The 26,553-nt window shown below is 33.8% G+C and overlaps 1 protein-coding gene across 30 annotated transcripts in view; it reads left to right on the top strand.

The window, feature by feature from the left end:
* Positions 1-26,553, top strand: part of LOC6037170 (glucose transporter type 1) — a 431,006-nt gene that overhangs the window by 293,345 nt on the left and 111,108 nt on the right. For 27 of the 30 annotated variants that reach the window (XR_005278313.1, XR_005278311.1, XR_005278309.1 and 24 more), the window contains 8 exons: positions 6,852-7,017; positions 9,811-9,948; positions 10,337-10,593; positions 16,530-16,654; positions 16,744-17,022; positions 17,113-17,300; positions 17,918-18,007; positions 22,181-22,303. Coding sequence is in view for 24 of the 30 variants with exons in the window: in XM_038261504.1 (XP_038117432.1) it covers positions 6,852-7,017; positions 9,811-9,948; positions 10,337-10,593; positions 16,530-16,654; positions 16,744-17,022; positions 17,113-17,300; positions 17,918-18,007; positions 22,181-22,303 (1,366 nt within the window). In the remaining 6 variants the exon portion in view is untranslated. Of the gene's footprint in view, positions 1-1,694; positions 2,283-6,851; positions 7,018-9,810; positions 9,949-10,336; positions 10,594-16,529; positions 16,655-16,743; positions 17,023-17,112; positions 17,301-17,917; positions 18,008-22,180; positions 22,304-26,553 lie in introns of those variants that run through there. The other 3 variants (XM_038261501.1, XM_038261511.1, XM_038261510.1) reach the window with 2 other exon arrangements.

Genomic DNA, 26,553 nt, shown 5'->3' with positions numbered 1-26,553 from the left:
CTTTGTATGCCCTGGAACTTTCCGGGCCGACAGGATCGACAGCCTTCCGTGGAGGTTTAGTTGGTATGTATGGACAATCGTTGCTCTGGGAGGAAAACTTGAGGCATGTTATCAAACTGTGTGCTATGTTTGTCACTATATAAATGCAATGACTTGAAATCGGAGTGCAATTTTAGAGAACAAAAATTGCATTGAATGATTTTTTCACCATCCAAAATCAGTAACAGCAACGTATATGTCATCGCCACCCGAAAGTAAACAGCTTAATAAAGCTAACATCAACCGAGTCAATTAGCTAATTGGACTATCGCCAATTAGATGCTGTCAAGGTTTATGCCCTTCGGCAACAAAGTCTCAGCACATTTCAGCATTACTTGGAAAAATTCTGAACCCGTTTTTGCACCTTTTCGTAACATCTTTTTATACTTTCTGCCAGTTCCACATAAACTATTACTCCAGTCGGAAATTAAGCTCCGAAATGATTGAATTAACTTTAATTGCCAGCAAGTTTCGCGACTTGCTCACTTCCACTCACAAGAGTACAGTTTCGCTATCTGATTGAAAGAAACGATGCGATAAAAGAATCCTCGTCGGCGAAGAAAAAACCAAACGAAACGTAACGGCGCGGCATACTAATAATAAAGCAATTTTCATGATTTATTCTGCATAATTGTTAATTAACTTACTGTTGGCAGGATGGTTTTTTTGGCTGCGAAAACCTTCATCGTTCAATCGCTAATAATTTAGCATCCTTCCCTTATGGTGGCGTTATTGTTGACAAATTTTATGAAAATTGTTATAATTAATAGATTCGAGAAAGTTGTGTAAATTTCTTGACAAAAAAACTGCAAATTTTCATCAAACCGTGGTGGCAAATCCTGTAAAGGCGCAGATTTGATATGTCAAAGATCTTGAGTTCGATTTTCGATTTCGACACTTTTTTAATTGGGGAACTGTTTTGAAAATTAACCTTTGAGAACGAAGCACTCGGATGGCCCAAAATAGGTTCATCTGCCCTAGAACGATTGTGTTATGAATTTTTGATGACCATATGATAGAAGCAACGAAAAAGGAAGCTACTCGCCGGTGATCAAAATTCACTACTGCCAACATGACGGCCAACATCATATTCGTAACGGTTATGATTACGCGTTCGATTCGTCGAAAGGCTGAGCACATGACTTGATGGTCTAATTTAAGGCACTAAAGATGTTGTTGTTATGTGGAAATAACATTTTAGTATTATTTGGATGCTCGTTGAAATAAGTTTCAGCAAAAGTGTTCGAAGCTAGAAAATCCAGCCATCATTTTCGTACCCAACCAAATAATGTAAGGAGTCAAATTGTAGATAACTCCAACCCAACTTATTTATTGTCCTGAATGTTTATGCTTTAATTGTGAATGCTTGTTCTAGGCCTCCACAGATTCCCTTTCTTAAATATGTGTTATTCTTTTGAACTTGAACAACTAAAAAATGTCAAGAAAAAGTAAACGAATATTTTCTATTTTCTTTCAAAATGTCCCACTTTAAGCCAACAGGCTGTCTCCACCACCCCAACCAACACCAATCCCCTTCCCCCAATCTTTTTTTCCCGTAGCAATTTCCACACCTTATTGATTGGAACTTTTTCTCTCTATTCTACTGTATAGCTTCGAAATAGCCGTAATAGTGCAACGAGGAGGAAAATTGATTTTCTAATTTAGTGTGCGCTTGCAAGTGTGAGGCAAGCCCAGATAAAAAAAAAAAGACAAACGAGGAGGAGGAGGCAAATTTTCTCATTTGAGAGAACCGAAAAAAAAGTCTAACGAAATTCGATAGTGTAGTAATCAGGATTGAGAGAAAAACGAACGAAAACAAAAAAAAGAAACAAAAAAAAACAGAAAACAAGGGCCAATTGGAACAGATTTCCCCCCCTTATTCCCCCTCTCTTTCTCTCATCACTCACAACCACACACATATACGCATGACCCCTCATCTTCTCTGTCTTTCCGATGCCAAGAAGAAACCCAAAGAAAACGACAACCACTGCTACAAGACTCGGCTAAAATTGGTTCCCATATTTGGAGAGGAAAAGCGCGACAAAACCCTCCTGAAACGTAGTTAAAACCAAGAGTAGAGAAGCCAATCTTTTTTAAAATCGCGAAAAGGATTTGATCCAGTTTTACAAACAGAAAACGAAACGTAATATTAAACAGAAATATCCATACACACACACCCTTACAAGAAGGAAGAAGGAACTAGAAAAGTATTTCAAAATGTCGTACGGTGATATTTCCTACGGGTAAGTAACAGAGCGTGTGTTGAACCTTTTTTTGTGCCCCCCCTCGGAACAATCCGCCCCCTACTTTTACACACAGGAAAAATACACTTTGTCCCCTTCTTTTTTTTATCTCTCCGAATTCCTATCCTTGGCTGTTTTTTCCTATCCTAAAAAACAAAACTCTTGGAAATCAGAGCAAAAACAGAGAAAGACAAAAGTTTGGCGCCACTGCTTCGGGCGAAGTTAACAAATAACTCTAAAACTATTATTGAAAGTATTATTGCTTTCCGTTCGTAGTAGGCCAAAATTTTATGTATTTATTTTACTTTAATGTTGGATGTTCAAACATTGTACTGATTTGATTTTGACTAGATAAGTTTTCAATGATCTTAAAAAATGTAAATCTTTTTATTTTTGAAGAATACAAAATACATTCTTTCTTTGTAATAAAAATCTAGCTGTGTATTTCTAGCAGATCATAATAATCTCATTACTTATAATAGTCCAATGATGTATTTTTTTACTTTGGACATTATTTCTGAGTCTAAAGCTTTTTCCAACAAACAGTTTTTATTAAGCTACAATGTTTTTGAAAAAATAATGCACATTTGGAGTTTGCTTCAAAGTCTTTTCGAAGTTAATGAAAAAAGAAGAAAAAGAAAATTTACAGTAATGATTATGTTTAGCAGTTTAAGAACGTAACATATTGTTAACTTGAAGTTGCTTACAAAGTATACAAAAAAAAAACAAATAGAAAATCAAATGAAATTATATCTTAAATGCAACAATTTCAATGGGGAACTAAGTTTTTTTTTGGCATTTCAAATTAATATTTTTTTTTTTTTCATTGTATTTTTTGGAATTCAATCTTTCTAATAATGTTTTTCAAGAAAGTATCAGACTATCCTCTCTGAAGAAAGTAGAAAGGGTTTTTTTATCATTTCATTTGTTTGTCAACTGAATACTCTGTACATAGGAATAAATGAAAATGAACGAAATTTCAATTCACAAAAATATGTTAGTTTATAACAAATATGCACAGTACACACTGCAGTGGTCCAGAATGCTAAATATAAGTGCGTGCATTTTTTCCAATATTTCATCACCGCCATTTTGGCCGCCATCTTGGATTTATTTTTTTTAAGCTTTAGAGTAGCTTAGGGGTTGTAAGCTCAACAATCAAAAATAAGACAACAAAAAAAAACTTTTGTGATTCAATTATCTGAATTGAAATTTTGTCAGGGCCTTCGGATAATCGAGTCTGGACTGTATTTGAGAAAATCTAACTTTTTAGGAATATTTTAGGCATTTTTACTTTCTTCTAGACATTTATTGGAATTGCCAATTCAAGCAACTATGTGAAAGACATCAACATATTATTTTGCAAACATCAAATTATCAAAAGTTTCAAAGCAAACACTAAAAAATCCAATATTTGCACATTTTTGCAAAAAAAAAATCGAAGATCGTCCATGCATGTTTTATTACAATTTTGACAGCTGTCCAAAATAAAAGACTGCAAAAACATTTATGTATCTTTTTTTATTCGACTTTTCACATACAAAATGGATTGCGGTAAAAAACATTCTTTGTAAAATCTTATTTTTGGGTATGTTTTGGATGACAAAAATGCCATCTTTTGAGCATTGAGACAAGTTGGTCAAATTTTATTTGGCAGTCCGGCATTTTTTTTAAAGAAAATATCATGGTTTTTGAAAATAAAAACAAAAAAAATCAATCAAAGATATGTTGGCTTTATTTTTAGATGTAAAATAAAAATTGAAATTGAAAAGTACTTTACACAAATGCGAAATTATTTCCCGTTTTCGAGTTATATTCGTGTTTTTTTTTTGTTGCTGACATTACTTTTTTTTACCAGTAAACATCATTTCAATTTCTACAACGTTGTCGAAAATATCCAAATCGATCAGAAACAGATTTTTGAACATTTTTAGAGTGTTTTTGTATAGACAGCTCCCAAAATTGTATGAAAACTTATATGGACTTCTCCAGTATCGTCAACTGGGGCGAATCGGGACTACAGTCTGAATACGATCAACAGTTTTTAGACCACTTTATTAAATGCTTGAAATTTGTTGTACACAGTAAATTTTTTTGTAAATTTTGACGGTGTAATTTTGGAAGGTTGAATATTACCCCTTTTATGACGTAATTTTACCTCAATTTAGACTAAAAAGGTGACATTACATCAGAAAAGTGGTAAAATTACACATTTTCAGAGGTAAAATTACAGTTTTTTTCTGACATAAAAGATGTACCCCTTCCCAGATGTAACATTACCATGATTTTTTTTTCTGTGTACTGTATCTGTTTAATCTGATATCAATAAAAAATATAAAAATAATGTGCAGTAACAAGGCTAAAACTGCTGTCCCGATTCGCCCCAGATGATGGTAATAAAGAAAGTAAACACTTAGTTTCATCCAAGTCAAATAATACAAACATTGAACTTATTAAAATGTGCTCATTCTTGGGAATTAAATCTAAGAGGCTTTTAAAAATCGAGCTTTTTTCATTATAAATTGTTTTCAATGAATATGCATATGGTACCACCCTAATAAAACTCAACAATTTACTAACTATGTATTCTTTTAAGTAATATTTCCCGCTGCATTTGAATCTGCCCTTAGAAATTGTCCAAAGTGTCAAAATATTGATGCACAATTTTTCAGAAAATTTACTGTCAATTAATTTTGTAATCTGGACCACTATGCAGTGATTTCGTTTGAAAAATAATTTCAGATAAAATGTTTCTATTTTGATGGTTTAGGTAAAAGATTGTTTTTCATATAAAAAAGCTAAAAAACATTGTTTAAGCTGAGAAAAAAATATGTTTAAAAAATAGCTTCGAATAAAAGTTAAATTTCCGGAAACCTTGACAACGCTGAACTTTAACACCTTTAGAAGAGTTGTTTCAAATGTGAAGGGCTAAAAGTTTCCCATTTTTATTTGAAACAGCTCTTCCAAAGATGCCAAAGTTCACATTTGCGAACAGCCACTTCTTTTCATAAAACTTTTATTATCTGTGGTAGACTTCAACTACCCATGTTCGCATAAATATCCCATATGCAAATAACAGTATGCTGAAAAAAACGTAAGACAGATTTGTCCCACAAATTAGGTTACATGCTCAGATTTCGTAATATTGGGCAATTTTATCAAGTTTCTTTAGAACTTGACTGAATCGAATCATATATGGGACATTGATGTGAACATGGGTAGTTTAAAGCCATCAAAAACATAACACCTCTCCTTCCTTCGCAAATCCTAAACCTACTCATAACAACTTAGGTAGGCAAACACAACCAGCACTTGAATCTAATTAATTGCATATTTGTCTTGTTTAAATCTTGTTGGCTGGTAGATGATGATATTAATATTTGAAATTGGCAATCGGATAGATAAAACAAAATAAATTTAGACAGATTACCGAGAGAAAGAGCAATCCTTCTTCCTTCTTTATTTTTTGAATAACGATTTTCAACGCTGCGTGTGTATGTGCAGGTTTGACGGCATAAAAGAAAACATCCTAGAATCGCGCGCAATCTCATCATAGCTACGACACTACGAGCGACTAGCAGCTATGAATACTAATGAGTGCCGTCGCAGACAAGAGTATAGTAGCTTGAGGAAACAGATCATTCTTTTTTACAGGGAACTGTCATCAATTTGAATGTTTTCGCTGATTATTTTTATTCCTTCTCGAGTACTCCTCTTTATTGCACTTGTTATCACACTTGTTCGGCTAGAGATAGACTAGGAGAAGTTTGTTCTTTCTTTCCAGACTCATAATTTAGGCACAGTCCCCTTCTATTTTTCCTTTCCCCTACACCTCCATCTCCACCCTTACCAAACACACCTTCGAACGAACGAAAGAAAAAAATCATGAATTTGAAATTGAAACCGATTACAAACATGCGTTTTGCACTTTCGACTCCATCTCATGCATACGTACAGGCGAATCTTTTCCATGTGACGAAAATGCATCTTGCCTATTTTTAGGGGGGAAAATATTTCACTGCGATGAGCACCATCTTGTTGTACATTCGTTCATTTAGATTTGGTTCAAATAGTAAAGCTTTGTAGAGTTCTTTTCTTTTAGTTTCACCCACGCAAATGAAACAACTATGACAGTAATCATTTGCATTTACACACACTGATCGAACGTTGATTATTGCATTAGCCGGTTTAGTTTATAGAATCGTTTCAAATCGCTCCAACTGACCAGTTTCATGCTCCTTTCGCATCATTTGTGTGCATCTCTATTTTCTTGAACAACAAAAAAAAATGAAAACACCACAAAAAATTGCCACGTCAAAAGTATGCGCCTTGTTCCCAGTTCGCTCAATTATTCAGCCCAGCTGGAACGCTCTGTTGTCATCTGTTTTCTCTATTTCCATCAAACTTGTAGCAAACGTCCCATCCCCAAAATTAACTCACTTCAATCGATTGCCCGTACAGTAAAACCACCATAGATTCTAACATTGTCGTACCCATTTTAATACTAATCAAATTCAATAACTTTTTCAACTTTTATTTTCCCCTCACCAATAAATCACAACCCTGCAGACTGCAGAAGCAGGTCAGCGTGATGAGTATGAACCTTTCGGCGAAGCTGGACGATCTGCAGCGGGGTGACCGGCACCTGGAGACGACGGTCGCCCTCTGCGAGATCCGGACGCAGCTGCAGGAGCTCACCAAGTCGGTGGAGAGCTGCCAGTCCGAGGTGTCGGAGGTGAGTTGATACTATCTTTTAATGTGTATTACCGTCACCAGATGTAACACTGGGCCTCGACGTGAGATTGGTATTTTTTGTAAAGCTATCAGGGGTGACATTGGGTAAGATTTCTGCATTTTTGTATGATCCAATGTCACATCTGGTGACGGTATTGCAGTTTGATTTAAAATCCAAAAAAAGGACTTTTTTATCAGTTCAAATTTTAATATTTTGCAAAAAATCATCTTGAAAAAGATATTTTATTAAACATTACTCCTGTTTTTTTTTTTCAGAATTCTACTTACTTATAAATAAGCAATTCTCGAGCTTTAGCAAAGTATTCACTAGGAGCCATTTTGCATCATTGGTTTTTCCATACAAATTTGGGGACCATCCATAAACCACGTGGACACTTTTTTGAAATTTCAGACCCCCTCAATAGCGTATTATTTCGAAAGTACTCAAATTTTCGAAATTTGCAATACGAGTATCAAACGAAGCAAAATTGTATATGCTTTTTAATAGTTTTATTTTAATACTATGTATAAATTTCACAGAATACCGTTTTTTTTTTCGAAAATACTCAAATTTGCAATATGGGTATCAAACGAAGCGAAATTTCGATGTTTTTTTACTTTATCAGAGTTTCATTGTCAACAACTAAAATTTTCACAAAATACCGTATTTTTTTTAAAAATTCTCAAGTTTTCAAAATTTGCAATATGCCTATAAAACAAAATACCGTATTCTTCGAAAAAAATAAATTTTGCAATATGGGTTTCAAACGAAGCGAGATTGGTTATGCATTTTTAAATTATAAGTATCTTTTTTGGAAAATATTGTCGGTTTCTTTGAAAAGTAAACGCCGTGCGGCATTTCATAATGTGCCACAGACTTTGATGCCAGCGAATTTCCGCATTTTTGGTCCAATAAAACAAAATTTCAACAATGCCGGGCGATTTGAAGAAGAAGATAAAAAAAACAAAACGCGCAGTAAGGGATTTGACAGCGCGCATTTGCCGAAAGTGCGCCACGTCGTTCCGAGGCTGGATTGCCGCGTGTCTTTTTCGGGAATACGCGCAATACTAAGTTTTTTACAAAATACCATATTTTAAAATTTTTATAATTTGAAATATGGGTATCAAACTAAGCAAAATTTGTATGCATTTTCACTTTTTTATTGTTTTTTTTTTATTGAAGATACTAAAAATTTCACAAAATACCTTATTTTTGAAAAAAAAAATCCAAATGTTAATTTTTTTTTTAACAATTTAGCTTTCAACAAAAAAAAACTCTAACAAGTGAAAATGCATACAAAATTTTGCTTCATTTGATACCCATATTTCAAATAAATGAAATTTGAGTTATTTCGAAAAAATACGTTATTTTGTGAAATTTTTAGTATTTAAATTTAGCTTTCAACAAAAAAGAAACTCTAACTAAGTGAAAACTCATACGATATTTGGCTTCGTTTGATGCCCATATTGCATTTTTTTTATAAAATTGCGGTATTTTGTGAAAATATAAGTTTTTTTACAAAAAAAAAGCTCTAATGAGTGATAAAGCATACCCAAATACGCTACGTTTGATACCCTTATTGCAAATTTTGAAAATTTGAGCATTTTCGGAAAAACGGTATTTTAAAAATGAGTTATCGTTCATCATCAGCGATAAGATTATCACCAATAGAATTATCGAAATGACGATAACCATAGTTTCGTCTTGATGACTTTGGTACCGTAAACCGGGGTGAGTTTGATAGGATTTCAGTTTGTTTTTGGAATATTTTCCAATAGGTAAGGTTTTTCTCAAGATTATTATTTTTAAAACATGTACTGGGGTAGGCCACGCAAAGTACATGCACTATTTTGGAAAAAAAGTTTTTTCAATAGTGTTTGGAAAAATTGTTACGTTAAAAATTCTTAGTTTAAATTCCGGGGTGACTTTGATAGTCATAGTTTTCTTATTAAAATCATATTTGCGATGTTCAAACTTTATTTGTACGTTAAATGTACCATCACTAAAGTAGCTGTTATAGTTTTTAAGAAAAAAAAATCAATGTTTATATTTAGTTAACTAAGTTCATAAGCTTTTTAACAAAATACATATAAATTTCAGGTAAAATTGTTAAAAAGTCGAAATTTTGCCTGAAATTTATTAAAACTAGTATTGTTTATAAAATTATCGATTTATATTGCATTTTATACTGAATACGAAGCACGGTTCACAAGTTTTCACATTTTACATGACATTTGTTCAACTGAAATTGCCTAAAAGTTTGGAGATTTTTTTAACTGTGTTTCAAAAATACATATTATTTATTATTTACAAAATTATTTAACTTTCTACGAATATGCATTCCGTTTTCTGATTTAAAATCATGTTCATTGAGAAAATCGTGACACTTAGAGAAGTTTAAAATAATGACTTTCATCAACATTTTCTTAACTATAGTTAACTTACTTTTTATTTTTTTCAAAATTTTATGAAAAGTTTTTTTTTTAGGTACTTTGAACACTTCTCAACAATTCCGTACGTATTTTAATTGTACTCTTCATTTTGCGGAAAAATCGCAATCCTATATCAAAGTCACCCCGGCTATCAAAGTCACCCCGTTTTACGGTATGATAAATGTAAGCCTCCTGAACATGCTCCAATAGTTGTGCTATAAATAAAAAAGTAAAAAAATAAGCTTTATGACAATTGTTTATGTTCCCTGGAATAATTGAAACAAAATACTCAAATACAGCTACAATATCAATGCTTTGTTATTAAAATCACATTTTCTCCCTTTTTCCCCTCCCCATGCAGGTGAAACGTGATATGGTACAAATCAAGCACGAGCTCGATACGGTGCAACAGGTGAAGGAGGAAATCGAAGAGCTGCGGGAGTACGTGGACCGGCTCGAGGAGCACACACACCGCCGGAAGTTGCGCCTGCTGGAGCAAGTCAGTACACACACTTACTCACACTCTTATACGCATTATTTTTGTTTATTTTTTAATGCTTTTATTTTTATTCTTTTTTTTAAGCTTTTCAGTTTTGCGCAGTTATAATCGGAAAAAAAATGGGCTGGTATTTTCGAGCCAAAACAACCGAGCAGGAAAGTTATGTTTCGGTTCATTCTGAATTGGTTTTATCTGGGATTATTTTTGTCACGCGTACAATTCGCTGAAATTTGTAACCCTGTTTTCAGTATCGTTTACATGCCAAATAAAAGTGCCTTTTGTTGTTTGTTTCGATTTCGGTTGTTTTATTTCAATTCCTCTTCACGGAGTAACTTGTTACATTTTATAAATTCAAAAATCTCCCTTTCTGGCTCGATCCACCCCGCAGGGACTGACGTTCTTCCTGACGTACGCGATCTTCGCGGCCGTGCTCGGGATGCTGCAGTTCGGGTACAACACGGGCGTGATCAACGCGCCCGAGGTCAACATCGAGAACTTCATGAAGGACGTGTACAAGGACCGGTACGGCGAGGACATCAGCGAGGAGTTCATCCAGCAGCTGTACTCGGTCGCGGTGTCGATCTTCGCGATCGGCGGCATGCTCGGCGGCTTCAGCGGCGGCTGGATGGCGAACCGGTTCGGGAGGTAATTATGCGGGCCATCATATTTGCGGGGGAAGCTTCAGACGAGTCGATGGAACGTCCATGTACAGACATGATTAATATGACAAACATTTTGATTTGATGTGGTGTTATTTGCAATAACAATGCCATCTGTTTGGATTTAGTGTTCATTGCCGAACCACGTTATTCCATCGAATTGAGGTCACTATTGCTGTCAGTAGTTAAATGAAGTTCGCTCATCAAATATTAGCGATACACGACGCTGAAATATTTGCATAATTTAAGCGATATAATCACAAAACAGGTCGCATAACATTGTGAAGTGCAGATTGACAACAAGCCTAGCCTAATCATACAAATAATTTCATTGATATAGTGAACTCTCTCTGTGTCGATATCGTATTGGTTTGTCTGATTTCTGGTATCATTTAAAAAAAAAGCTCTTTTTTTTGTTTTTGACGCTATTTTATAGTTATAAGGGTGCACAGAAACCACGGAAGTTGTTGTCTTCTTATTCCAAAATTGTCAAATTTTCGGACCAAATCCTGCAACAATCTGATTGTTAATAGTCAAACTTTTCGGTAAATTATTTCGTAGACAGTATTTAATTAAGGGGATAAATGAAAAAATCGTTTCGTTCCCGTTGTTTTGAAGATACCCAAACATGTTAAACAAAAATCTTGTTGCAAAAGCTTTTAAAATTGTCTGTTATAGAAGTTGACCCCAGAAAAATTGACTGTTTTAAAAACATTGGCAAAGTCACATAAAACAAGTGAAACTTCCAACCCTAATTTTATTTTAAATTTAAGAAAGTTCTTCTTTCCAATGCATTTTAAACATAAAAATTTGTTGAAAAATGGATTCAAAAACATTTCAGAAAAAAGTTCCTAGACATGAGAATTTTAATTTCTCGGAAATCAAGAGTTCAATTTTGCAAACTATTGCCAATATTTTGAAAGAGTTGTGAAACATTTAGGCCGCTGCAAACATATTTCATAGTTTATGTTGGCCCATGATGTTTTTTTTAATGTGGCATTAAATTGTTGTTTTAAAACAGCATCCTTCATATAACTCCCCTTTTTCAAGAAGGCTTGAATTGTTTCTCAAATGTCAATACCCCATGAAAAACTGCTCAATTCGAAGGTAAAATATTGAATGAATATTTAGTATGTAAATTACTATTACACGGCGTGTTTTCTGGGCAACCTTAAGAGCGAGTTTTTCACCAATGTGTAACAGGTCGTATCGAGGATGAAACTTTCAGCGTTTGTTTGTCTATACATGAGATGAACTCATGCCAAATATAAGCCCTCTACGACAAAGGGAAGTGGGGTAAAACGGGCTTTGAAGTTTGAGGTCGAAAAAACCTAAAAAATCTTAAAATTGCTCGCATTTCCGTAAAACTTCATCAATTCCAACTCTCTTAGATGCATTCGAAAGGTCTTTTAAAGCACTTCAAAATGTGCCATAGACATCCAGGTTTGGTTTGACTTTTTCTCTTAACTTTTGCAAATTAATATCTGTCCAAAATGGTCATAGGTTATTTCATGGACTATAAGCCTAATTTAAAATAGTTTTCGAAAAAGTCGAATTCAATCAATTTCTCGTAAGTTATATTGTCCATTTAGACAATTTGTTGGATAAGGGCAAAACAGGTGCCTAAGACGTATTGAATGCTATCTAAGATTTAATTATTTTGACGAGAATGCGAGCAATTTTAAGATGTTTTATGTTTTTCGACCTAAACTTCAAAGCCCGTTTTACCACTTCCCTTTGTCGTAGAGGGCTCATATTTGGCATGAGTTCATCTCATGTATAGACAAACAAACGCTGAAAGTTTCATCCAAATCGGAGCACCTCGATACGACCTCTAGAACAAACCGAGCAATATTTACAAATACTGCCTCTTAAGGAGAAAAAATAGTCATCGCTACTTTCAAATGTGTCTTATAGGAAATTTTCTCAGCTTTCCAATGCTTCTAAGATCGAAATGTTTCATCGAGAAATTTCTGAGATATCTATATTTTATGTTTTTGGTTTCAAAATCCTTCATCATTGGAAACTTTTAAATAACAGTCTAGGAAACATGTCAAATGATGTGTTTCATATGTCATTTACTCATCAAAATGTGCAAAATAAGACAAGAAACAACTTTGTAGAAGGTTGCAAACCGCTAAACATTTTGAAAATGATGTTTTAACCGAATTTTTGAAGGTATCGGATTTATTCAGAAATTAAAATACTAAAACCGTATTGAAATATGATTTTCACAAGAACAGATAGATTATCACATTTTTTTGTGCAAATAACACATGTCTACACGGATTTAGCTTGGAATTAGCTGATACAACCGAATTTTTTGCAGGTTTGAGATTGATACGGTATTATAAGATTTTCATGAATAAATATCATATTTACTTAACCAAACATTACCAAGTTGCATAAATACAAAACATGTTAAAACAATGTTCGCTTTTCATGAATATGAAATGATCAAGGAATTAGCAATATTATATAAGTCTTATGAATCTCATCTTTATTAAAAATGTTTTACATATACCTTGACTTTTGTTCAAATAGTTTGGAATGGAAGTTTCTGTTTTTTTATTAAAATAAAATTTAATTTTTGTTTAAACAAAAAAAAAAGTTTGATACGGTGTAATCAGTATTCTGAGTTGAAACAATTGCATTTTCAACAGTAAATATTTTATAAAATTTTATCTATATTTTATACTCATGAAATTGTGACTTTTGAAGCCTGCAATAGTAGTATGTAGTACATTTCCGATTTTGAATCATGTTTGTATTTATGTTCCTGATTAATGATTGCTTAAGAAAATATCAAATTTATTCATTAAAATCCAATAATTCCATTCACAACCTCAAAATTGCCAAAATTTCAGTTGTACAAGATAAATCAGAGTAGACACGTGATATTTGTACACACAAAAAAATTTAATAATCTTATAATTCTTGTAAAAAATATATTTTAGCACGGTTTTATGATTTTAATTTCTGAATAAATCCCAAATATTCAAAAACTCAATTAAAACATAATTTTCAAAATGTATAACGGTTTGCAACCTTCTACAAAGTTGTTTCTTGTCTTAATTTGCACATTTTGATGAGTAAATAACACATGAAACACATCATTTGATAACTTTTCTGAGCTCTTAGTATAAAGTTCCCTATAAATAATAAAGGATTTTAAAACAAAAAACTTAAAATATAGATATCTCATAAATTGAAAGTAGCGATGACTATTTTTTCCTGAAAAGTTTGTTCTAGAAAACACGCCGTGATTAATGTAATTCTTATAAAAGCCAAAATCTCAAAAAAATAGATTTTGGACATTTTTTTTTAATTTGTAGGAAACTTTGTGTATAATATTTCATTGACCAAAGAAGTCATTTTGCATACAAGTTCCCATGAAATGTTGGCAATCCTCTATACAAAAAAGCTTTTGAAATATAACAACACCAGTATCTTTTTGCAGAGAACTTGAAATGAAATTGTTACACTCTAAAAACATTATGTTTTTTTAAATCGACTTTTCAACCATTTGTGAAAATCCTCATTTTTGTATATTTTTTAAAGGACAAAAAATTGCATCTGATGGTTCGATTTCATTTGGCAGTGTTGCCAATTTCTAGAAAAAAAAAATGACTAAAAAAATTTTTTCAACGAATTTTTTGACTTAAATTTAACATCAAAATGGCAAACAAAAAGTAATTTACATAAAAAATTATACCGTGCACCGTTTTTAAGTTATAGCTAACTAAAGTTAATTTTTTGTTGATAAAATCACTTTTTTATCTTTAGAAGCCTTGAACAACTGAACATCTTTTTTTCCGAAAAGATCAGAAATTTCATACAAACTTTATTCAAAGAAATTGACGATTGGACCAGTGGTCCAGATCGCAAAATTAAGTGGAAAATTGATTTTCCGTAAAATTTAGAAGTTTTTGGTGTCTTCAGAAGAGTTGTTGCAAATGGGCAACTTTTGGGTTGGTTGAAACTTAGGGTGGTTCACGATTTGGGAGATTTTGAAAATCTACCTTTTCAGGAATATTTTTGAGATTTTTTTGTCTTCTAGAAAGTTGTTTGACTTACCAATCAAAGAACTTTGTTGAAGACACCACAATTTTATCTCGCAATCAACGCAATCGAAATCTACGATCAAATTAAGAGAAAGCTTTTGAGCAAACTTTCAGGGTTAAGTTTTCGAGAAAAGTTATGTTAGGAACACTTTTAGTGCTTCGATTTGATACTTTGGCTCAATTATGGGGGCAGATTCAGATTCTGCGGGCAAAATTACCTAGAAAAACTAATTTAACCCACCTATGTGGTTGTTGCCTTCCTCACTATTTACCAACGATGGGTGATATGATGGGTTTGAACACAAATTTAATCTTTTTTTTTTTTAGATCTGGAATAAAAAGTACACAAATATCACTTAAATGGTCATAGCTTTAGGGTTGCCAGATCTTCAATGTTTTGGACTCATTGGAAAGGGCTTTTGATAACTTAAGCAACGATGTATAATATACTGGGACTACTGGGAGGTGTTTTACGGTTACTTTTCTAACAAGCGGAAATTTTGAAAACACATTTTTATACATAACTTTTGAACTACTTATCGAAACTTCAAACAATTCAATAGCGCAGTATGGAACCATAAACCAAGCCGAATTAGACCGGTTTGATCATAATCGGTTCAACCAGTGCTGAGAAAACTGAATAACAATTTTGGTCACACACATACACACTAGGGTGCCCCCCTGCTCCACAAGCGGAAAACGGGTTTTTGAGTTATTTTAGCATCTTTGTCAAATTTGAGCGAAATTGGTTGAGATTAACTCATTGATACCCGAGCCTTATGTTGGCGAAAAAAATGTTTTTCATACAAAAATGACATTTTCAAATCGCTAATAACCTTTCAGGATCGAGTTTTACAGCTTTGGTGTGTTCTACAAAGTTGTAGAGCATTGAATTTTCAATAAAAATCTCACTTTTTGAATTATTAGTGCTCCGTGCAGACCAAACAAAAAGATACTTTGTTTTATCGTACATTTTTCGGATTTTTCCGATACAAACTACACCCCCGAGTATCAATAGGTAAATGTTGACCGATTTTGCTCATATTTGGCCCAGCGTCCTAAAATAGCTCAAGGAACAATAATCAGCTTGTGGGGCGAGGTTTTTAAAAAAAGTTCCCATATTAAAACAGACATTTGTTCAATTTTCAATTCTGAGTTGATACATGGTCTCCGAGATTCTTATATATTTTTTTCCAAAGCAGGATTATAGCCTTACCTCAGTGAGGAATAGAAAACCTATAGTTGGAAAATTTTCGAATTTCGTTAGGGTGGTCCCATACACTGCTCCCTAGAAAATCAGACATATTCAAATGAAGGTATCTCGAGTTTCAAGGATAACACCCCTGATTTTTTTTAGCGTTTCTAGTGCTGGATCTCCCCTTTCGAATAAAACCGGGCGCTTTAAATTTGGCCTGCGCCTTTTCGAGAAATTCAAGTTTATATTTGCATCTTTCTTACATAAAAATGGCAGTAACTTTTGACCCTTAAGTCCAAATTGACTTGTCAAAAAATAAAATGTTTGTTTCTTAGAGCTCTAAAAGTGGCCAGAACTTAACTTTATCTCTTTATCCATTTTGAAATGCGCTTTATTGTGTATAAAATAGAATAAAAAAATGGGTTGGACGATGATTTGGTGACGAACATTGTAACGCGTTTCCTTGGATTACTTGATATGACATAAAAGCAAAATTTTCTTTAAAATATCTTTTAACAAAATATAAAAAAGTGTTTTTGTCAAATGTTCTTTGGTACAATTAACGCCGCAACAAGAATTCATTTCTCTGTGTAATATTGCTTCCAAGTATCACCTGAAAATTGCAAATTCTAACTACATATATCTTCTTTTCTAAATTCACAGGAAAGGTGGCCTGCTGATGAACAACGTGCTCGGCATCACGGGCGCGTGCCTGATGGGATTCACAAAGATGAGTCATTCCTATGAAATTCTATTCCTCGGACGATTTATAATTGGTGTCAATTGTGGTAAGTGATCCTTACGGTGGCTGTTTCTGTTCCGGGTCACAAAGTTCTAATGTGATTTTTTTTGTCTTTTTCTTCTTCTCCTTTTGCAGGCTTAAACACATCATTAGTACCAATGTATATATCTGAAATTGCTCCATTAAATTTAAGAGGTGGTTTAGGTACCGTTAACCAATTGGCTGTGACCGTAGGATTATTATTATCACAAGTACTGGGTATAGAACAAATTTTAGGAACTAATGATGGCTGGCCCGTGCTGTTAGGGTTGGCCATCTGTCCAGCTATACTGCAATTACTACTCTTACCTATTTGTCCCGAATCACCTAGATATTTACTAATTACAAAGCAGTGGGAAGAGGAGGCGCGAAAGGGTAATTCTTGAAGTTCCTGCGATGGCATCTCAAATCACTTACGTATCTCACTTTCTCTCTCTCTCTCTCTCTCTCTCTCTCTCTCTGTAGCTCTCCGGAGGCTCCGGGCGTCCAACCAGGTCGAGGAGGACATCGAGGAGATGCGAGCCGAGGAGCGGGCCCAGCAGTCGGAGAGCAGCATATCGACCATCGAACTGATATGCTCGCCGACGCTGCGGGCGCCCCTCATGATCGGAATTGTGATGCAGCTGAGCCAGCAGTTTAGTGGAATTAATGCCGTAAGTTTTCCGGATCGTTAGCGTTCTTAATCACTCGATTACTGTGAGTGAATGACTGAACTGAGTGCAGAGAGGCAACATTAACTGGGATTTCTTTTTTCATTATCACTTTATAATTAATTTTGAACCATTGCGAGAAATAATATGATCGCTTTACAATATTTTTTACAAAATTAATTATCAACAGCCTCGAAAGAAGTCTCCAACTTCTTCAATCGACCCCCCACAAATATCCTCCAGACCGTGCTGAATTTCCCACCGGCAGTGAAACTTTTCCCAACACCATTAATCCCTCCTAATGATGTCCAAACAATTAAATCATTCTGCCCTATTAAAGCTCTTTCTCATTTTCCCCGGAAACCGATCCATCACCCTTCAATACTGAAAGAGCAAATACTACGGCCAGGCACTGGGGGTGGGGTTAGAGACCTCAGTTCAATTCAGTCATTCTGTTCATCATCAACTCGGCAGCATTGCGGGATTCCTGGGCTGAAATTTAGCCCCAAACCATAATCAAGCGGATTATTCGAATGTTCACATCCAGTGTCACCACAAATCAAGCTCACAACTAAAATGGCCACTTTTCATTTCATTTCATTGCGTTTCGCAAAACGCAGGTATTCTACTACTCGACGTCGCTCTTCATGAGCTCGGGCCTGACGGAGGAGAGTGCTAAATTTGCCACAATAGGAATCGGTGCAATAATGGTAAGTTGTGGTTTTGCCCGACAGAAATAACGGGCTGAGTGTTTTGAAAATGTGTTGAGCTGGTAGGCTAATCCTAATCGTTTTTGAATTATTTCAGTAAAACTTTGTCAGTTTGGTACATTTTCATGTCGTCGCGATCGTGCCATCTTGTCGCACGTTGATTTTGGGCTAAATTGAATTAAGGACGTCATTGTGAGACGATCTTCACAGATATTCAAAACACGATTTCAGTCTTGAGATATTCATCAAAAACCGTGAAAGGTTTGTTAGTAATTCTCTAGAATTTCGTATGTAGGGATTATAAATTTTATATTTAATTTTTTTTTTCATTTGGATGAAAGTTATCTGAAAAAAATACGACTGTTTTATTTAACTTTTTATTACAAAAATTTAAATTCCCAAAATTGAAAAGATGGAGCAAAATCGGGTACTGTAGTTGTTCGGTAACTGGGCTTTGTTTAACTGGGCTGCTTTTTAACTGGGCGCTCGAGAACTGGGCTGTAGCCCAGTTAAAAAGCAGACAAACGTCAAAAAACCAAAACAAACCAAAATGACCGAGGGGTTAATGAATGCAAAAATCATATTCAATAAATAAAAAAACTTTTTCAAACTTTTGTTTAATTTCAAGTTACAATTAAAGAAATATGAAAAGTAAGCATTGTAAACAAATTTGAGTAACTTTTATTTTTATATTGCATCTCGAAAATATTATGCATCGGTGGTCACCTCGTTATTTTTTGTTCAGCCCAGTTAACGAGCAACATTCAGTGGCAGTGGCTACGTTCTCAGCCCAGTTACCGAACAACTACTGTATATGTATCTCTGAAACGAGAATTATTGAAAAAAATGGTTTTTGCAAAAAAAACGAATATTTCGCAAATCGAAAATTAAATGAACCGATTGTTCGATAAAGTGAACCGGAGGAATCACTCACTCATTGCCGAACGAATCTTTGCCGATTAAAGCGCCCAATCATTCGCGAGCGAACACGACTCGCTAGCTTCCAGCGTCTTGGTCAATCGCTCCACACAGCGATACGAATACTTCGTGATCGACCTGAGTCACAAAAAAAATATGCTCAGAGAGGAGAGAATCTAACAAAATACCAACGCGACGCTCTTTTGGCCTGCACTACCACATATTGTCATATTCAAATGTGTCTTTGAAGTTGTGTAAACAACAAAATTTAAAAATATTGTTGATAACATTGATTTTAAGAAATTTCTTAAATGTCCAAAGCAAAGCCGATCGCTGTACTACCCGATTGGAGTGAGAGGGAGAGCAAAAGAGAGAGAGAGTTCAGTAGCGATTGGTGTGGAAGTGAAAAACGGTAGAAATGGATCAGAGCAGTTTTGCGTCACGTTCGATTAGTGCTCATAAGTGAAGGGGTCTTTTTTTTATTTTTTCTTTATTTTCTTTATTGGAGGTGGACAAAAGCCCCCTTGAGCTGTGTCTTGGTCTTTTTTGAGCAATCAGGACCCCTGGGTAAAATGAAAAAAATAGTTTTTGAATTTAAAAATAATTTATCAAGGAAAAAATCCCCTGCAAAAAATATTTCCAAAGCCTGAGAAAATTTATAAAAAAAAATCATTATTTGAAATTGTTGATAAAACTGCTGGTTGATGACACAACTTCTAAAAGTTATTTTTTTGTAAACAAGTTTTTCTCAGTGGCATTGAATCAGCCTTCAATTTTCCAACTTGCGGTATATCAGAAACTGTTGGTTCGATTTAAAGCTTTGAAAAAATAATAATTCTGGAACCACTAACCGGAAAAGACGTTTAATATATTGGAATGAAATATTTTCATCAAATTTATCAATATTTTTCAAATTTTTGACAGTAGCATAACTATTAAAAAGAATAAAGCATTTTGTGATACTGTTTCCTACAATTTGGATCTAGAAATTCACCCCCTCGAACAGAGCCGAAGGCAAAAACTTGATTTAACATTTTTAATAGCCCTGTTTGCAATATTTTAATCAAACGATTTGCATAGATTTTCAATACATACGCGCAAATCAGAATCAGATATGGATTACAAAATTTTGAAATTGCAAGCAAAATTTGAATCGCTGAATTCCTGTGTTGTAAATATTAAAATTTGTTGGAATTAAAATTTCTGAATTTTGTGAAAATTTAAGTATATAAGATTAAATTAGAAATTTGAGTATTTTCAAAAAGGTACAGTGTTTCACGAAAAATTTAAAATTTGAAACAAAAAACTAAAATATAGTAAAAAAACTATGTTTTATTTTTTTATTTTTTTATTTACGTTGTTTGATTGATACCCGTTTTGCAAATTTGACTATTTTCAGAAAAATGCAATAATTTGTAAAAATCTTGGTGTTTTTAACTGTATAAAAAATATTACACCTTTCCGCCCAGAGCAAAATCAAGATTTTTTTTAAGTTTTTCTAAGTTTTCTTTCGTTTTTATAAGTTAACATTCTACATAAACTAATGCAAGTTGAACCAGGTTAAAAAATGCATGGTTCCAGAGAAATTCAATTTTAAAGACAAAAATAAGTGGTGCTCTGGAGTAACCATTGGCAATAGTGGGATAAGTACTTTTATTTATAAATTTACTACATAAGGCTAGTACAAATTTCAATTAAAGTTGCCCTCAGCTCTAGTCAAAGTCGAGGAGAGAGTAAGGGTAAATTTTGAATCTGAACTCAATTTTTAAAAAAATAATCAAAAAGTATCACGAAATGCTTCATACATAGTAACAGCTGAGCTACCACAAGCGTGCAAAATATCAATGCTGGAGCAACATTTGAAAGGGGCGGTACGACATTGCTCTTACGGCCTTTCATTACACCCTTTCAAATGTTGCTCCAGAATGAATGCATGAAAAACATAATTTCAAAATGTTTCCGTCCTAAAGTCCTAAAATTCTAGATTTATTATAAGTCGGTATCAACGATAAAATTATCGTATTTCAATAAAGATACTTATATCGTTATCGTTTCGACGATACCGAAAACTTTTTCGTTATCGCTGGACGATTCCATGTTCAGCAGAAACCTTTTCGGTTAACAACGTTGATTACCAAACAAATACTATTGCAGTTATTTTAAAATTTATGGGTATTTAGTCAGATGGGTATTCGGATCCCCACCACAAGCACTTAATCATAGAACAAAAGTACCTTACTTTATATCTTCAAACGCTTAAGGGTGCACAGCAACGAAGGAAGTTGTTATCTTCTTATTCCAAAATTGTCAAACTTACGGACCCAATCCTGCAACAACGTGATTGTAAAAATAGTCAAACTTTGTTGTAAGTTTGTTAAAAGTACATTAGGGGATGAATAAAAAATATTTCGATAGTAGATAATAAAACTTCTGTAACAAAAACCTCGGTCCAAAAGCTCTGATTGATGTGCACCGTTAATCCAGAATTTGAAGTCAATTTGTTGAAATGTAAAGTAGCCTAGCCACACGATTTTAGTTCAGTTATTTTTATTTTTTATCACAATGGTATTTTGAAAAACATTTATTTATGTTTTACCGAAGCGTTAATTACGTTTTTCTAATTATTTCTTAAATCCAACCCCAAAATAATTCATAAATGCAATCCAACAAGCTAATAATTTTGAAAAATATCCCTCATTCATCAGATAGGAAAAAGGCACAGGAGGAGCGCCCCAAATATCCATTCCATATCTAGCCACAGAGGTTGGTTTACCAAACTTCAATTGGAAATCCATTTAAATTTTCCACTAGCGCCTAACCACCACGACTGACTGAACCGTGTTCCAGCCGATGTGTGCCTCACCACCAGAACCAGAACCGGCACCACCACCAGAATCACCCAATGGAGCATGTATCGAAAACCAAAATTTCACCACAAAATAGTTCAACTAAACTGGAACTCGATGCAATCAATTGGTGCACTTTCGCTTCTTTTCCTCAAGCCTAAAAGCATTTAACCATACAAACACACACAGAATTGCCAGGGGTCAAAGTTGATTCGACATGTTTCGAATTACCACCACACTGAAATTGATGCCAATTGTACATTTGTGTGGGCATAACCTCTGAAACCCAGCTCAACACATTTCAATTTAAATGCTACATTTATCAATTGATTGTTTTTCTTTTTGTTCTCATTCTCTTCCACTTTATTCCCTTTGAAAAATAAAAATAAAATAACGCAAATCTATATAGGTTGTGATGACACTCGTATCAATACCACTAATGGATAGAACCGGTCGACGGACGCTGCATTTATACGGATTAGGCGGAATGTTTATATTTTCAATATTCATAACGATATCGTTTTTAATAAAGGCAAGTATCCTTTTTTCATTCCTACCAACAACATCAAACACTAGTGTATCAACACACCCACTGACACCTACACACACATCAATTGTTGCTGGTTGTTGTTCCACAGAGAGACATTTTGAGCCGAGGGGAAAGTGGGAAACATTCACCAGAAACATCGCAACTGCGACAACAATCGACAAATCGACGTCGTTGTGCTTAGTTGTCGTGAAGGATTTTTGCCCATCAGTCGCTATTTTTTTTTAATTCAAACTACTTTTGCTGATGAATTTCCAGATATACCAGGCAATTCTTGCCTAATGTTCAACAACAGGGATCTTTACCCTAATTCACAAAAATAATTCCTCTTAAGCCAATCACAGAATGTTGCGTCTGTCACTTTTACTCCTGTTAACTTTGTTACTTCGATGTCTGAAAGGGATCGCAGCAACCGATGGTCGATATTAACTGACATCTGGATCAACTTGATGATTTTTTTATGTTATTGTTTGCGTAAGTTTTATTGTATATGAGGCTTTAAACCCAGAGTTCAACAGCATCAAACTTTTTACCAATTTTTTTTTAAATGGGCTCTTTACCCTATTGTCCAAAACTTTGGTTCGTTACTCTAATGCTCAGCCTTTCCTTTGACCAAAGGAGCAATTTGGTGCCATTAGTTCACCCATAGAAAGATTCTTACAATTTTGGCAGCTGTCCATACAAAAATGGTGCCTAATTATTCAAAAATCTTTATCTATCGAAGAAATTTTCTGATTGATTTGGTGGCTTAGACAAAGTTGCAGGTTTTTATGAAGACTATGGGTCATTCCAGGTCAACTGAGTATACTTTTGGACTCGACCTTCACCGATTTGGACCAAACTTGGAGGGAACGTTCATCTAACGATAGTTAACAGGAATCTTAAGTTTGGTGCTGATTGGACCATCCCTCTTTTTTTGGCACCGCCCTCTTTTTTGTCGATTTTCTAAAAAACTTTTTTTTCTTTTAACCATAATTTGCAACTATTTGAGCAAAAGACTTTCTACAGGTTGCATTTTATAGAAAATTGTCCAAGAAATTCGATAAAAATAAAATTTTAACCCTTAAATGCCCACTAATATTACATTTTAACGTTTTAAGTATTAACCAATTCCCTATATTTTTATTTGTTTTATTTTATCGCAATCGTGTTCCCCGGACAATTTTACATAATATTCAATGTAGAACTCAAACTAAAATGAACTATTGGCGAGATACAGCGATTTCACTGAAAAAAGTTTTTGCGCAGCACTCGGAAGTACATGGTGTACTTTTAAACAAAACGTTACTTAATCCACCTTAAGGTGGTTGGTGCCTTCCTCGCATTCATGTTGTATTTTTGGTTGTATTTACAAATTAATTTTAGAGTTTTTTTTTATTTTTTATAATTAATGGTTTTACTTGAACAGCAATTTTCAATTCTTTTTTTTACCAACCCTCCAAAATAAAGGAGAAAAGTCCCATGAGTTATATATTTCAGTAAAAAGTTCGTGTAAATCTTTGTCGAGACAAAATGATGCAGCAACATAATTAATACAGATTTTTTCCAGAAGAGACGCAGACACTGCATGAGCAATGTGGCAACCGGGCGATACGCATGCAAAGGGGTGTGGCTGCCAATCCCCCCGCGTGGTCAAACAAAAATCCCTACGCATGCTGCGCGACTCTCGCGCTTAAGCAAAAAGATCCGGCCTTTGAGGTTATGCAAAAATCACCCTTTTTTGTAGCTACAAAAAAACTTTTTCTTGGCATAACTTTAAAAGTACTTCATTAAACAGAATAAAATTTAATAGGGTCTTAGGGGACCCCAAAATGAACAGAATAAGGCGGATCCGGCCAAAATCGGTTCAGCCAGTTCTGAGATAATCGTGTGGAAAAAAAATCATGTCTACACACATCCCCACAGACATTTGTTCAGAATTTGATTCTGAGTCGATAGGTATACGTGAAGGTATATCTAGGAGGTGTATTTAAGAAGTTCATTTTTCGAGTGATTTTATAGCCTTGCCTCAGTGAGGTGAGGAAGGCAAAAAGGGATGAATCCCGCATTGTTCGGTTTTTTTTTATGTGAGAAACTCATTTCGGATTTGAATTCATATGACAGAGTGCAGCGCAAAATCAAACTTTTTTTAGTAAAATCGCTGTATCTCGGCAACAGTTAATTTTAGTTTGAGGTTTACCTTGATTATTACAGTATGTAAAAAAAGTATTTACACCCCTTGGGCACTATGCACATTTTGTGATGAAACATGTAAACAATTTAATGTTGACATAAACCTAGTACTACGTTTTGTTCAGAAACTCATGCCGAACATTTTGCTGCAAAAAGCTCATGAAAATATGTTTTCTATAAAAAGTTATATAACAAATACTATTACAAAAATAAAAAAGGTGCAAAAAAAGTTTGTACACCTTTCGAAAAATTAACATAAATAAAGTTATTTGTTGACAAATCACCATAAATCCAGTCTCCCAACTCCAAATAGGTATCCTTGACTGATTAAAAAAATAATTTGGATTGAATATAAAGTTTACCAATTACTTAGTATAAAAGTCTAGGTATTTAAAAACGTGGGTTTTATAGAAAACCTAGATGTCTGGGTATCAAAAGATCGGAAATTTTATGCCCTTTCCGATGCCACATAGGTTAACTTGTGAATTGTGGACCAGTTCGGATGCCGGCGGATTTTTCGACGACGTAATTCCGGGTTGGTACGAAATTCCAACGAAAAATCTATTCTAGCGATACAAAGACCCCCAAAACGGTGTTATACCCACTCCAAAATGTTTATTTAGTAATTCTATGGTAATATATTGACATTTAGTTAAATTGAAAGTTTGCAAAATTAAGTTTAGATAAGTTATATAGAATTTCCAGAGTTATATAAACTTTTATACTAAGTAATTAGTAAACTTTATATTCAATCCAAATTATTTTTTTAATCAGTCAAGGATGCCTATTTGGAGTTGGGAGACTGGATTTATGGTGATTTGTCAACAAATAACTTTATTTATGTTAATTTTTCGAAAAGTGTACAAACTTTTTTTGCACCTTTTTTATTTTTGTAATAGTATTTGTTATATAACTTTTTATAGAAAACATCTTTTCATGAGCTTTTTGCAGCAAAATGTTCGGCATGAGTTTCTGAACAAAACGTAGTACTAGGTTTATGTCAACATTAAATTGTTTACATGTTTCATCACAAAATGTGCATAGTGCCCAAGGGGTGTAAATACTTTTTTTACATACTGTATGTAAAATTGTCCGGGGAACACAATGATGATAAAATAAAACAAATAAAAATATAAGGAACTGGTCAAAACTGAATTTTAATACTTAAAACGTTAAAATATCATATTAGCGGGCATTCAAGAGTAAAATTTTTATTTTTATCAAATTCCTTGGACAATTTTCTATAAAATGCAACCTGTAGAAAGCCTTTTGTTCAAATAGTTGCAAAGTTATGATTAAAAGAAAAAAAAAACAAATTTAGAAAATCGACAAAAAAGAGGGCGGTGTCAAAAGTCTAATCAGCACCAAACTTAGGATTTCTGTTAACTATCGATAGATGAACGTTCCCTCCAATTTTGATCCAAATCGGTGAAGGTCGAGTCCAAAAGTGTACTCAGTTGACCTGGAATGACCCCTATTTAGAAAAAAGTAACACGGATTTTTCTTTAAACAATTTTTAAATTAACGTTTTTTTTACAAAAAGTCGATTTCCCAAAATCGGATTTTTTATTTTTTTTTTAATTTATTGAATGTTTTAGTGATAAAAAAAAACCACAAATGTGTACCGTTTTCGAGATATTACGACTTAAAGATAGATTTTTTCTATAAGATTGCAGTTTTTTCTTGATTTTTTAAAGAAGTGACCATTTTGGGTTTTTTTTTTCAAGGTTCAATAAATGTCGTCTAAGAAACATCGAATAGTGAATCTCCAATTTCTGAGCTAAATAAAAAACAAATAGGAAAATTTAAGTCTCTGAAGGGTACATTCCTGGTCGACCACTTGGCGGTCATATTTGTTTTAGAAAAACATATAAATCTTGATTCAGAATGTATCAATCAAAACATGGGTTTCTCTGTTTTGTTTGTAGAGGCATTTTAAATCTCGTGATAAATTCGTACAGTAATTTTTGTAGTGTCCCAGACTATGCCTCTACGCATTTTTTTTACAATTGAAATGATAATGGTGCCATTCTAGAGCAGAAAATATGAATAAAACAAGAAAA

Source organism: Culex quinquefasciatus, chromosome 3 (genome assembly GCF_015732765.1).
Source record: "Culex quinquefasciatus strain JHB chromosome 3, VPISU_Cqui_1.0_pri_paternal, whole genome shotgun sequence".
Taxonomy (NCBI): Eukaryota; Metazoa; Arthropoda; class Insecta; order Diptera; family Culicidae; genus Culex; species Culex quinquefasciatus.
This window is presented reverse-complemented; position numbering and strand designations above follow the sequence as displayed.